General features: G+C 42.1%; 1 protein-coding gene across 5 annotated transcripts in view; it reads left to right on the top strand.

The window, feature by feature from the left end:
• Window positions 1-14,316, top strand: part of LOC127608822 (arf-GAP with Rho-GAP domain, ANK repeat and PH domain-containing protein 1-like) — a 42,254-nt gene that overhangs the window by 11,098 nt on the left and 16,840 nt on the right. For all 5 annotated transcript variants that reach the window (XM_052078230.1, XM_052078231.1, XM_052078228.1 and 2 more), the window contains 20 exons: window positions 660-729; window positions 829-949; window positions 1,067-1,251; window positions 1,440-1,546; window positions 2,298-2,497; window positions 2,784-2,869; window positions 3,383-3,565; window positions 9,011-9,185; window positions 9,535-9,669; window positions 10,006-10,141; window positions 10,257-10,359; window positions 10,892-11,084; window positions 11,203-11,248; window positions 11,394-11,557; window positions 12,304-12,516; window positions 12,622-12,727; window positions 12,812-12,959; window positions 13,685-13,768; window positions 13,980-14,057; window positions 14,137-14,254. In XM_052078230.1, coding sequence (XP_051934190.1) covers window positions 660-729; window positions 829-949; window positions 1,067-1,251; window positions 1,440-1,546; window positions 2,298-2,497; window positions 2,784-2,869; window positions 3,383-3,565; window positions 9,011-9,185; window positions 9,535-9,669; window positions 10,006-10,141; window positions 10,257-10,359; window positions 10,892-11,084; window positions 11,203-11,248; window positions 11,394-11,557; window positions 12,304-12,516; window positions 12,622-12,727; window positions 12,812-12,959; window positions 13,685-13,768; window positions 13,980-14,057; window positions 14,137-14,254 — 2,651 coding nt within the window. The remainder of the gene's footprint in view (window positions 1-659; window positions 730-828; window positions 950-1,066; window positions 1,252-1,439; window positions 1,547-2,297; window positions 2,498-2,783; window positions 2,870-3,382; window positions 3,566-9,010; window positions 9,186-9,534; window positions 9,670-10,005; window positions 10,142-10,256; window positions 10,360-10,891; window positions 11,085-11,202; window positions 11,249-11,393; window positions 11,558-12,303; window positions 12,517-12,621; window positions 12,728-12,811; window positions 12,960-13,684; window positions 13,769-13,979; window positions 14,058-14,136; window positions 14,255-14,316) is intronic.

Below are 14,316 nucleotides of genomic sequence, written 5' to 3'. Positions count from 1 at the left end.
TACGCTTAAAACATTATTAAAAATGTAAATGTATGAATATGATTAGTACGTACACTGTGACACATTATTGCAAATTTATATTTGCATGATGGCAGAGAGAGGAGGCCTTACTAATTGAACAATGACGGCCTCCCTCACGCAGCCTCACGATGGCTGCAAACTATAAAAGTAAAAGCTTTTAAGCTTTTGATGATATTGTGTAATTTTCAGTCGTGTTTCAAATGTACATAGTGAATATTGCACCGACGCTTGATTTGAAGAAAATTGTCAATTCAATCAAAATCGCAATATCTGTCAGCAAAATCGCAATTCAGTCGTTTCCGAAAATCGTTGAGCACTTTTCTTCATTATCTCGAAGAGGTCAGAGGTCACTCAACATGAACCTGAGAGAAGACCATCTCTGTTGTAGTTCAAAAGTGATCGATAGGGTGGAAGTCAGAACCCTCAAATACTTTCGCACCCCTCAGCCAGTCATTATTTTACAGACCTTAATTGGAGCCTAGAATTATCCAAAATGTCTTGGAGGTGATTCAGATTCCCCAATGACAGAACGTGTGACGTGTCTTTAATATTTTCTCCACATAGTGTATATGCCCCTTCTTTTTTTGTGTTATCACATGACTCCACTCTCAGTGTTTGTGTCTGTGTGCACGCCACAGGGCCCTTTATTATCAGAGGCGATGGGTAAAGCTGGATGTTGACTTCCTGCGATATTTTGACAACGACAAGGTAACGGTGCAAACAAGCGGTTTCTCCATCATATCTTCATTCTGCTTGTTTTGAGATGTTTCGGCTTAGTTAAGTTGTTGTGGCTGATATCTGTTCTAGCAAGTGTACTCAAAGGGAATCATCTCGACCGCATCGATAACGAATGTGACAAGTGTGGGAGAGCTGAAGTTTGAGGTCATCACACACAATCGCACTTTTATCTTCAAGGCTGAAAGTGACGGTTAGTCTGGTTATTGATCGGTGTGATTTTGCAAAATAGTGCATGATCCATTATAACTTAAGTGTTTGTCTGCATGCCTTTGCCCCCCCCCCCCCCCCCCACTGCTTGTGCAACCAGTTGAGAGAAATGAATGGGTGACTCTGCTGCAGGACTGCACAAGGGGGCGCCACCGACGTAGTACATTGAACCCTGGCTCGCCTTTGACGTCAGAGGTTAAAGGCTATTTGGAGCTCAAAGGTCTACGCTCCAAACTTTATACAGCTGTGGCTTCAGATAAGGTCTTTCTCTATAAAAATATGGAGGTGCGTGTTTGTGATCTTCTTTTTATTAGGGAGGGTTGGTCAAATAATTAGCTGTTTTAACATATAAAATACTTCGTGAACCTTAACTGCATTCTTTTTCAAATGCAAATAGTATGCACGTATGTTTTAAAAAGTGCCTTAATACTGATAATTGATTTGCAACTACCAGCATTTCTTCTCTCTTCTAGGACTACCGTATTGGAGTCGGCATCACATCAATCGAGATGAATGTAGGAAATGTTAAAGTCACAGATCGCCGCAGTTTTGATCTCACTACCCCTTACCGCATTTTCAGGTACTGTAAATGCACTCAACATCTGTTCATACTCGACTTGTGTTTGTACTTTGATTGAGTCTTATCTAGTGGATTATTTTGGATGTAGTTGATCACATTTGTTCGTGCAAGGATTAGGTCATGAGAATTCACACTATGTTCCTTCAACGAGCCGTTTGTGTGGATTATTTGTGAGGGAGGAGATCCTGTGTGTGTGTGTTCGTGTGGGTGTGACATCTTCAAGCTTACGCTTCGCTGCCTGCTGTGCAAAGACTCGGCTTGACAGGATATGGAAACTGTGTCTGCTCATATGCAGAGTATATTTTTGGTTGGCTGTTGAATCTTAAATCAAAGATTTAAACATTTCAGTTTGATGATAGTTTGTCCAAAACACGGTCCCTCAAAGAGGTGTTGTGTTGACGTTTGATAATAATATCCCAACAGAAAATGTTCAGACTTGCGATTGTTCATTTATTGGAGTCATTTGTGCCTATGTATGTATTTTAAGCACCGAGAAAAAACATCAGTGCTGCACTGAAAAGAAGGAAGTTCCGATTCTATTTGTGTCTGTCTGGAAGTGTATTTAGATCGCAGTTTCAACTCAAATATATTAAGCGAGACAAACGGAATGAGAGTCAATTCTGGGAGGATGAGAGCGGATTCACATAGCAAAGGCTACACTTGCTTTCTTTAGTCATATTGCGTGATAGTTGCCTCTTGATGCTGTAATGGCCGCAGTAACGCTTCAAAGTTTGTTTATCTCTGTCCGCAGTTTCATAGCCGAGTCAGAGCAATTGAGAGATCATTGGGTGGATGCAATGAGGGATGCCATAGGTGAGGCCTTGTCCAATAGCGAGGTTGCTGAGCAAATATGGGCGGAGCCATGCAACAGTTCCTGTGCCGATTGCAGCGCTCCTAAGCCGGAATGGGCGGCCATCAACTTGTGCGTTGTGATCTGTAAGCGATGTGCAGGTTTGTGATTGGAGAAGAACATCTTTATGGTATTACAGAGAAGTTTGGGAAACAGATGGTTTGAGTATGATTGCAAATGTGTTTACACTATGCCAGGAATGTATGGCTTTTTGATGTGAAAAGAAAACACAAGACACATGTGAGCAAGTTTGAAAAAAAAAAAACACTTTCCTCTTGATCTAAAAGTTGTAGCCAACCGTAGTATTTCATACCAGTCTGTTACAAAGCACATGTGGGGTTGCTTCAAAGTCGGTACGCGTGTGTTTGATGTGCACATGTGTTTCAGGAGAACACAGAGGACTGGGCCCTAACATCTCAAAGGTCCGGAGTCTGAAAATGGACAGGAAGGTTTGGACCGAGGATCTTATTCAGGTAGACACCCACATCATCGGAGGCAGTTTCAGTTGATGTGAATTTTAGTCCTTTTATTTCAGTGTGTGAATTTGCTGTGGATATGTGGTTGATCAAATCAGTGAATCGCAGTTGATCATACATTCGTTGAGGTATGACCAAAGGCTAAAACCATACTATTGTTCCATGTGTGAGGCTTCGCTACTTATTCATCTTAGCAAGACCTGTTAGGAAAGTCATGACTGTACCTCAGTACCCAAAGGAAGGTCCATAAAGGTATGCTTGGATGAAGACCGTAACTACACAAAGCATCTTTGGCATGCACTCCGAGGTTGTGAGACAAACAGGCTCTTTCAACTAAAAACAATACAATACAATACAATACATGCTGATTTATATAGCGCTTTCACAACAGCAGCAGCTGTAACAAAACTACGGTATATCAATCCAGTGGATCGGATCGGACCATGCATCATCTTAACCACTGGTGATTCCCACAATTCCAAAGTATTGTATCTCTCTGTAACTGTGCAGGTGTTCCTCTTGCTTGGCAACAACCGCGTGAACAGTTTCTGGGCAGCAAACGTCCCACCCAGCGAGGCTCTGTCGCCCTCGAGCTGCAGTGATGACCGGCGGCGTTTCATTACTAACAAGTACCGCCGTGGCAAATATAGGAAGTACCACCCTTTATACGGAAACCAGAAAGAGCTGAATAACGTAAGTTCCACTTTTCTCTTTAACTCATTAACTTTAGTTTTTTTAAAGATGAACCCGTGCATTGTTTGAGCATATTTGCACCGAACATCGTGACGCAATATTACTGTACCATGTTTGTCCTAATGGCTGATGATTGTGACTGAATTGTTCCAATGTGCCAATGTACACTACAGTGACAGATTACGGCTGAACCTTCCAAGAATACTGTACACACAAGATAGATTTTGCTCTTTTCAATGCACCGATACGCTGACAGTTTTAACCAGAACATTTTTTTTTCTTTTTCTAAAGTCAAATTTTAAAAACACTCATCATTTGTCTTACAGTCACATTATTTCTTCCATCCAAGAAGTGGAAAAGATCTTTTTTGACAATTCTTCAAAACTCCTTTGAAGTGGCCTCTGTTAAATTCCCTGCAGGACGGAAATACAGTTGACTTGATTAAAAAAAAAAGAAAAAAAGCAATGATATTAACTCCAAAATATAGACAAAACTTGTCAATTGCAAAACTTTTAATAAGGTCTATGTATTTAGGCTCAAAGTCAAACTCAACATTTTTTTTGCTTTTGAGGTGACATAAAGTGGTAATTGGTTGTATGGACACAAGCACACATTCTTGTCATCAGACCGGTGAATTTTGGCCACATAAAAAAAATAAAAAGCCCTTGAAGGTTTTGCAAGGATTTTTGTTATTGTTGTGCTTCCATTAGTGTGACAAATGCGTCAGTATTTGCGACACAGCTGGGTCATTTATTGGCTTAACCCACTTAACCGCAAGCAATGTCGATTGCCCTTATTGAGTTTGTGAGTGACTCACATCCACCACCTGACTCTGCGTCCTTTTTTCCCCTAGTATAAATGTGTGTGTGCATGCATGTGCATGTGTCACATGTTTGCGATATCCAAAAGATTAAAAGTGCCACAAAATAGTCATTTTCAGAAACGTTTTATCCCCTCGTTGTTTGTTTTAGTCCTCTTGCTTAATCATGCTCACTTTTTTCCAGATTTTTTTTCCTTTCACACTGTTTGTCTTGCTCGCTTTCATTCGAGAGCTCGAATTCTGTTTTTGTTACAATGCTGGGTTTAATAGAATCCAGAGCCCTCTCTGTGAGGGATAGTCTCTGTGACCATTGGGTGCTCTAAGGAAGGGCAGTGTGTGAGGGGTCAAGCAAAACATCTGCAGCTCCTTAGAAAACTTAAAAGTAAAGCCCACAACCCATTTCATCTGGCTGTGCCGTTTTACTCCCACATCTCCTCTTCCTTTCTCCTTGTTTTTCTCCTTTTCTCGAATGTGACATCACTACTCACTCACTGCTCTTGCTGGAATGTGCTGTAACCCCGCCTCCCCCTCTCTTCTCCTCCTCCTCCTCCTGCGCTCTTCATTGCTGGGCTGCGACTGCGAACGAAAGTTTCTCTTTCCTCCTGGTTCATTTGACTGCTTGTAAATGTCTACTATTCCTTCAAGTTAGTCTCAAACTTAAGTGATGAAAAGTACTGTGCCTCCTTTTTCTGGCATCGCGGTCTTTGTCAAGTGGCATCTTAAACTGGGACGCACTGTGAGGAAGCCAACAGGTGAGATTATGTTTATTACTGATGTGTGTCGAATCAGGGAAGTACTGCGTGTTTATGTTAGGCCTTTTAAAGACTTGACTGCGTGTTTTATTGAGTGCGAGCAGGGGTTTGCCACAGGAATCTGTGTCAATGGACTTTGGATCTCTGGCAGTATTTGATCTTGCTGTGTTTGACTGGAGACTACTTGGATCATTTCAAGTGCTTTCACATTGCAGGCTTTGTGCAGACATTGCTTATTGGAGTGGGCTGAGATTGGTCAACATGCATGCTAATGTGCTCGGGCATATTTTTCATTTTGTGTGTGCGCTTGTGCGGATGATTGGCCCCGCTGTCAATGGAGGTGATTGTGCCTCTCTCTCTTTCATTCACTTTTAGCCTGCTTCCCAACCCTTTCCTTAGCTTTCTGTCCTCTTCCCCCAGTTAGTCAACTTTCTGTCACCATGCGTCCATCAGTCCAAAATGATTGGTTCAATGTGCACTGTGATAATTTTTTTTGAAAAGAATGGCACAATCTAACAAGTAAAGTTCTAACATAAGAGAGAGAGTGTGTGTGCGTGTGCTCGCGCACTGAGCTAGTTCAACTGAGAGAGACACCTCTCATGTTACAGTGCGTCTTTTGTTGCGTTTGTTTCAAACTTTGTATGAGACTGTTGAAGTCTCTTCTGTTTGATATTCCCAATTGAGACGACGGCCCACATTTATGATTGTATGGCTCAACATTTAGATTCGCAATGTGTGATTGTGAATTTGAGATCAAATTTAAGAATTTTGTAAAATTGCAGAACAAGGTGTTCAAACTGCAGTTGCCTTTTGCTGTGGTTGTAAAATCCCATCATACTGAAAAAGGTCGTTCATAGTTGTTTATATTGTTTGCCATTTTTAATGTAGAAAAGAAATGAGCACCAAGTATTCGTCTCCGAAAACACCAATTAGTCTTTTCCCATGCAAGTGAGTCTGCAGCATGGAGAAACTTGATGTATTTAACATTTGGTGACACATTTCCACTGGGCATTATTGCCCCCTACAGGATGGGAGTTGAACACACATATCCCATCAAAATCTTGTCCTAGTATTTTTCTTCTTCTTTGGTATTTTGTCCCCCCCCCTCAATTTTCAGGTTCATCCCCTTTTGCCTGTCAGCTCTTCTACTCATTCTGTCTCACTGTGTAAAACCATCCCAGGTGAAGTAATGGCAGAAAAGTATGTTGAAAAAAATAGTTTTCCTCATCTGGAATTAATTTATGGACGCATATAGAAGCGTGGGTGTGCGCATTGCGGGTCTGTGTGCATGACGTTCACATAGTAACAAGTAGTTAATGATTAATGAGCGCAAATCTCCGGCTTTCATTTTCTTTTGACTGTATTTTTCTTTCTTTTCTCATGTTCTCCCATCTCTGACTTTTCCCCGTCTCCTTTCCAAGCGGCCAGATGGAGCTGTGCGATTGTAGACACACCCAGATAAAATCGCTGCGTTCCTCTCATTCTCTCCTCCCTGGGGATGTTGACGAAGAATCTTGACTTCCCGCCCCATCTTTCCTGCTTGTGCGTGTGTGTTCTTCCATTCATTTTTAGAGGGCGTCTGAATCTACACAGCCAAACAATCCATTTCCTCGTTGTGCTTTCCTCTAATTGGATCCCTCCTCTCACAAGCTATTGATATGTGACACTAACCTACATTCAGCATGCAAGCAGTCACAATGATGTCCAGGGACTGATTGAGTTGGTTTAACTGAGTCACATAAACAGAGAATTATGAGGCTTGGTTATCGTCAGTCAGCAGCTGGTATGGTAATGTACTGTAGTGTGCGTGTGTTTAGATGAGGATGTCCATCTATGTTGTGCGGCTGAATGTCTGGCAACTAATGAGTATTGCGCTTGTAGGCGTGTTTCGGATGTCACTTGTATAAAATAGAAAACCGTTATCGCCGTGCCCAAATGTGTCTTTCAGTTGTTTCTCCAAATATGTGTCGCGATAATCTTGCTGCTTCCGTTTTCAAGTTTTTCAGGCACATGGCTTCACGGGGCAATTATACCAATCCAGTGATCAGCATGGGCGTAACCAACTTTCTAATATGGAACTGCAAAAATCTCTAATATAATGGTACATTCATTCATTCATCTTCCGAGCCGCTTGATCCTCACTAGGGTCGCGGGGGGTGCTGGAGCCTATCCCAGCTGTCTCCGCGCAGTAGGCGGGGGACACCCTGAATCGGTTGCCAGCCAATCGCAGGGCACACAAAGACGAACAACCATCCACGCTCACACTCACACCTAGGGACAATTTAGAGTGTTCAATCAGCCTGCCACGCATGTTTTTGGAATGTGGGAGGAAACCGGAGTACCCGGAGAAAACCCACGCAGGCCCGGGGAGAACATGCAAACTCCACACAGGGAGGCCAGAGCTGGAATCGAACCCGGCACCTCTCCACTGTGAAGCCGACGTGCTAACCACTGGACTACCGGGCCTCTAATATAATAGTACATGCATTATATACATACTTTATACGCTGCCATAACTCTTACAATTACCACTAATACTATTCCAGATGTGAGTACGATGGTTTTTCCAGTAGGTCAGCCCCTTACTCTTTACACAAAGCTGATTGTTTGCAGAGCAAGCATCAAGCTCCTCTCCTACAAGTCGTTCAAGTCCATCATCCCTTTTCCATTCCATCATCACTTTGAACTAAGTCCCTTCCCTTAAAGGCACAGGGTCAGGTTGAATATCTCTCCCTCGCGCGTCACGACAAGACAAATGATGTCCAGTAAAAGTGATACACTGCTGGTTACAGTTATGGTTTGGTTTCGGAGCGTTGGGATTTCCTGTGAAGCTTTGTGTTGGTGTGAATCTGTTTTTCAGGCAGTGGGTAATAGTGTTTTTTGTGTGTTTTTTTTTAAAGCTTTTTCACCGTCACCATTGTAAGGTTGTGTTTTAGTTTGTGCACTTGATTTTCAGCTTGCATCTCCAAAGAATGGAAATGAAGTCAGCTACAATCTATACCAGGGGTGTCAAACTCATTTCACATTGTGGGCCGCATACGGACTCGGTAGATGTCAAGTGGGCATTATACTGTACTCTGCTATAAATTACCAAAATATCATGTCTTTCCTTTGTTTTGGTATAAAGAAGCATTGGCGCATTGATAGTGTCTGATGTGTTGGGTCTTTCTCAGTGACAGACTGAGACGGCTCTTTTCTTCTCAGATCAAAACAATGTTGTCTTCTACTCTGATCGAAACAGTGTGCCCCCTAGTGGAATATCCACGAAGTGCATTTTATGAAAAATATTCATTCTGTGTCTTGAATGCATTTTTTCACGTTTAAATTATCCTGTGGGACTGATCGAACCTCCTTGGGGGCCGGTTCCGCTGAAAACTAGACAGAAATTGGGAGCTGACCAAGTGTAAAATTCTATAATACATATTATGGTAGGAGTAATTGGGAGCTCACAATCTTTATTTTAGAGGTGTAATTGAGGTCAGAACTCGGTGTACCAGTAAAAAATGTTTTGTCTCACCAAACTCTTCAGAAAAACAAATTTCTGGACCTTGCTTTGTGCCCTGGAGGACAGGAATGCTTGAATAAAAAACGGGGATTTGCCCAACCATTCGCACAAAATTGTATTGACATGGCACAATACTTTGGCCATATAGTTTGTGATATATATGAAAAATTGGTGTTTGGATTACAACTATAATGGTCTCATATGTCCGCACAGTTTCTTGCATTCATGTGGTTCTTGTCAGGTCTTGTACACTAAGTTCTTCTTCAGTTCACATTTACTGAAAAAGAAACATATGAAATAAAAGTCTCTGTTTTTAATGTTGTGATTGTGTGTTTCTAATACTTGCTCATCGTGTCCTTTTTCCACAGGCGTTGTGCATAAATGTGCAGTGCAGTGATGTGCTGGAAACATTAAGGCTGATTTTCTGCGGTGCTGATGTAAATTGTTCAACTGGCATGGCCGAGTGTCCCACCCCTCTCTCCCTTGCCAACACACACTCTCAACCTTTGCAAGCCGTATTACTGAGCCACAATCTGAACACAGGTAGTGCATGATGTTTGTGATGTCACTGAAGTGCCTTTATTTTCAATGGACTGATGGATATTTATATTCTCACTGTGGATTGTTTTACAAAGTGCAACACATCCGCCAACATTCAAAAACACAATTCTCTGCTTAAAATACATCAAACAACTTAGATATTCTGTGCACTTACAACTCCTCCGATGATCGCTGAATAGAAAACCCATTTATACTGCACTACCTTTGACGATGTGATTGTTTCTGTGTAGTTTATCTTGAACATTTACATTTGATAAACCCAAGCAGATAACCTGACGTTTTTTTTTTTTTTTTTTTTTTTTGCCTTATGGCTTTGATTTTTGTTTTACAGATCTTCCTCGGTCAGAGGTGGACGGTGGCATGGAAGAGGTGCCCTTTTCAGCTCCAACTTGTGTCTATCACAATGGCTTCCTTTTCAAGACAGGATCTATGGCTCGGGCTATCACAGAACGCAAGGCCAGAGAGGGTATGCAAGCACGATGGGTAACCGTGTAGATTTCCGCCCACAATGGTTATAACGCATTGAGCCGTGTCATCTCTGCATGTATTGTTTACACACCGTGAAGCACTCGGATGAAAAAAAATATTTTCCTTTGCAAACATAGCAGTGATGAGTTTCAAGTGAGATGGTCAGAGATGGACTTTGACGTTACACTGCACTTGGAGTTTGCAATGGTGTAACTGTTTGACTCCATGCTTTAATATTGTGGAGTGCATGATATGATTTTGATTACCAAATAGAAGTGTCTGGTGATATGGATGTGCAGTTTGAGCCTTTACACATCTTTATTATTGTGTGCAGAGTTCAGTCGCCGCTGGTGTACACTCAACGACGGTACATTCAGTTACTACGAGAGTGACAAGAACTCTAATCCGAATGGAGCTCTGAGAGCATCCGAAATAGTTTGCTTGGCTGTGGATGTACCCGAGAAACACGGGTATACAAACTCACACTCACACATGTGCTGCTGTTTGCATGTATTTGGTTGAGATATTGCACGAAATGACACAAACGCCTCAACAGTCTTCTTTTCCATCCGTCTCAATTTGCAGGTATGAGCACACCTTCGAGCTCTACTCTGAATCGGATCGTCTCTATCTGTTTGGCACCGACGACCCAAGCAGCCACAAAGAATGGGTGAAGTCCATTGCCAAGGTAAACCAGTTGACTGACCCGTCGTGTCCAATGAGCCATGTCAAGGAAGAAAATGCTGCTGCTGCACTTATTTCTCCTGAGAGAAATTTGAATTCCCTCAAAAAATGTGTACAAAGTCCATGTTGCTGTTCGTGAGCAACAAAATGTCAACATTTTATTTATTTTTATTGACCCTGGAATATGCTCAGGAAGTGCTCTGATATTGCAAGACGCAATGTGTGACGCCTTTGCTGCATGTAGACAACATCCCACCAGCTATGACAAAATGGACTGAAGCCATTTTAATACGGCACTTAAGCTGCTTGATGGGAGTATTTGGTGCATTGATACCTGATTCTTAATCTCGAATCATGAAAAGTTGAGTGCACTGCTGCTTACTACCATTAAAACCGAAAGATGATTAAAAAAAAAACACAATAGCTTGTTTCTCAGTTTTACTGAATCACTCGTTTTGATTATTGAGTAAATCTTAAGAGTTATTATACAGTATATCTTGGCACAAAGTGACACTAACATTCTCTGATTTTTGTAGAGCTTTATCCCAGCCAAAGCAGAGCCTTTATTGAGGTTAGGTTTTGAGCGGCTGGGGCGACTAAAATATAAGGATGGCCTGAACCTGCAAACGTCCAAGGTGGGCTGGTTTGCCCTGGTGGACTCCACTCTTCATGCTTACCTGGAGGACAGCCAGGAAGAAGAGATACACCTTCGCAAACTTAATGAGCTCTGTGAGTTTAATGCGTTCATCCAAAAGCTTCCAACCATCTGCTTGTTGACTATGTACACGGCATTAAATAAAAGTTTTTGTGCCTGTGAAATGAAAGACATGAACTTTTTTTTTTGCAGCAATCCAACAAGATAATGAAGTACTAGTTTTGGTGGAGAGAGGAAGGTGAGATCCTTCACGACAAATGTTTTTACATAGATATTTCTTATGTAGAACTATGATGTAGTTCCCCTTGCATTTCTGCTCCTCCTTTTCATTCTCTTCTTAACTTGTTTTTGGCTTCACTCTGGTTTGGTCTCTTCCTACTAAGAACGCTGTACATAGAAGGAGAGAGGAAGTTGGATTTTGCTGGCTGGTGTGCTGCCATCCAGTCTGCAGCAGGGAGTGGAGGCGACACTCTGAGTCAGCAGCAGCTGACCGACACAGACATACCAGTCGTAGTTCACAGCTGCATTGACTACATCACACAATGCGGTGAGTGAACTGAAGGAAAAAGACAAACGAGCGGTAACATAAAGCAAAAGATGCATGTAAGTAGGAAATGATCGTCAGACACGCCTTCATCGACACTTATCCTTTTGATTGATATGATTAACCAGGGGTGTACCATGCGCTTTCCCCAAACTCAGCTGTAGCTATAGTCTCCCTAATAAGGGCAAGTGGTCCGTATGCTTGGGTTTGAAGGATATGCCGTGCATAAATTGCATTAAATATGGTTATTTGCTCCATGTTCCCCCTTGGACCCCCCAAAAAAAACATTTAAGTTCCCTCTAATCCTGTAATATGAAATGTATTCCAATATTTTTTTTTGTGAGTCCTCACATCTTCCCGTCAGGTTCCATAACTTCATTCACATAATTTTGAAGTCTTAGTCCTGATGGTTAATCGTGATAGCATTAATAATGCTCAATTTTCGTCGACACTGTCCGAGTCATATTGTTGTCGTTTGTAATGGTGTGGAGCTGTACTTCATTATCTGGAAAGATGTTTCGAATACAGTATTTTGGTTAGCTTAAGTGGTTGCATGAGAGCTGTAAGACATGAGAGCAGCTAAGTGTGAAAAAGTGCAAACAAGAGCGTGAACTGCAAGACAAGAGCATGTTATGTTTGTAAAGGTCCACCTCTTCTCGCATTGAGCAGGTGTATCTAATAAAGTGGCCACTGACTGCTTGGAGTAATGCGTTGTATTTTGTTTGCATGCCATGACTGCATTTGTTTAGGCTTAACATCGGAGGGGATATATCGCAAGAGTGGCGTGAACTCGCGTGTTGCCGCTCTGTGCGAGAGGTTTCGTCAAGATGCTCGAAGCCTCCGCCTGAGGGAAGGAGAGCACCAAGTTGACGACGTCTCAAACACCCTCAAACGCTTCTTCAGGGAGTTAGAAGAAGGGCTTTTCACATCCGAAGATGGCGGAACCTGGCTTACTACGGCTGGTAAAGTTCACATGGACTTGCGCTGCATCCGGAAATTTTGAAAGTATGTCTTGTTCGATCACCTTCATCCCATTTCTGTCTTCACTCTCGCTTCTTTTGATCCAGCCATTCAGGATGAAAGTATGAAAATCCCCCAGTATCAGATACTTTTGAACAAACTTCCTCGTGTTAACAGGGCAACGCTACGGGCACTTATCAATCACCTGTACTGGTGAGTGATACACTTACACACATTGTGAATGCCCAAAACACACCCACAGCCACACCCACATTCTGCCTACTTTTTGTCTTTCAGTGTGCAGCGGTTCTCTGAGCTGAACCAAATGAATCTCCACAACCTGGCCATCGTATTTGGCCCTACATTGTTCCAGACGGACGGAAAGGACTATACGGCAGGCCGTGCCATCGAGGACCTCATACAGTACTACACGCTCATATTTAAGGTCGGCTGCAATCAAATGAAGCACTGATGATGTTTGGCGGTCAGGTCAAAATGCAGTACAAATCATGTTTTTATTTAAAAAAAAAACATTCCTGGTTTGGCTGAAGGTTTAAATGTGGAAAATTCTTCCCAACAATGACATGCTATTTTTCATCGAAATTTCCATACACAGCAATGAACTTTCACTTGCCAGATGACCAATATAACCAATCAAAACCTGAAGAATTTGTGATTTCTGGATTCAATGTGGTCTACGGGGCTTGCCTGTGACATTTAACTCCGCTTTCCCAAAACTCTGATTCGTCAGTTACATTGCGATTTCACAAGGGGGGATTGCTTTTTCACATAGGGACATGTGGTTTGGGATTAAATTCATTTGGCATTTAGAAATTACATTTTGTATTTCCTTGGGTAGTCTGTGAAAATTGGTTTAATGAACTGAAACCTTAGTATGTGTGAAATCAGGAAGTGTGCAAATACTATTTCACAGCACTGTTTGCAAATACATTAATTTAAGCACATGCAAATGTGCGCTAGCATACCTAAGACATATTGAAAGGCAAAATTAAAGATGATGGCGCGAGCTTTTCCCGCTCATGTGAACGTTTATGAAAATGTTTTGGCAGCAAATGCAATTTTGAAGCTTATGAATGATCTCAGAGTTCACTTGGAGCCAATTACAAGATGGAGTCATGTGGTGCTAATCAATATCCTTTTTTTTTATAGGTGGATGAGCTTCAGCTGAAAAAGCAACTGGAAGAGATCACGGTTATCATACAAGTGCGCGAGAAATTGAACACCAAATTTCCTGTGAGTGGCAAACATGTCAAATTTGTGGTGTGTCTTTTGTGGTCTGTGCTGCACTGGACCTCAATGTGTGCGCATGTGTCTTGCGTATGTGACGTTTTGTGTACATTTAGTTAAGGGCACAAACAGGTGCACAATAGTTTTACACAAGTGCGCTCTTTTTGTTGTTGTTGTTGTTGTTTTTAATTACTGATATTTCTACTGAAACCCTCAGAGCACTGAACCCGGTGGGCATTTCATCTGCACAGTTTACTTAGAGGAAAAGAAGGACACTACTGAGCAGCATGTGAAGGTAGCCTTGACCAAAGGACAGCGAAGTGAGGATTGATGTTGGCACGGATGAAATTTAAACGTGGGTTGTCTTTCCACAGATCCCTGCATCTATGACAGCAGCAGAATTGACCTGTGAAATATTGGACAGGCGCAACATCTCCGTGAAAGACAAAGAGTACTGGAACTGCTGGGAGGTGATTGACAAGGAAGAGACGGGTGAGAATGATAGCACAGCGAAGCAGTGTTTCGGTTTTGTTTGTGAGCCTCTCTGGTGGCCA

This window comes from Hippocampus zosterae, chromosome 10 (assembly GCF_025434085.1).
Source record: "Hippocampus zosterae strain Florida chromosome 10, ASM2543408v3, whole genome shotgun sequence".
Lineage (NCBI taxonomy): Eukaryota > Metazoa > Chordata > Actinopteri > Syngnathiformes > Syngnathidae > Hippocampus > Hippocampus zosterae.
This window is presented reverse-complemented; position numbering and strand designations above follow the sequence as displayed.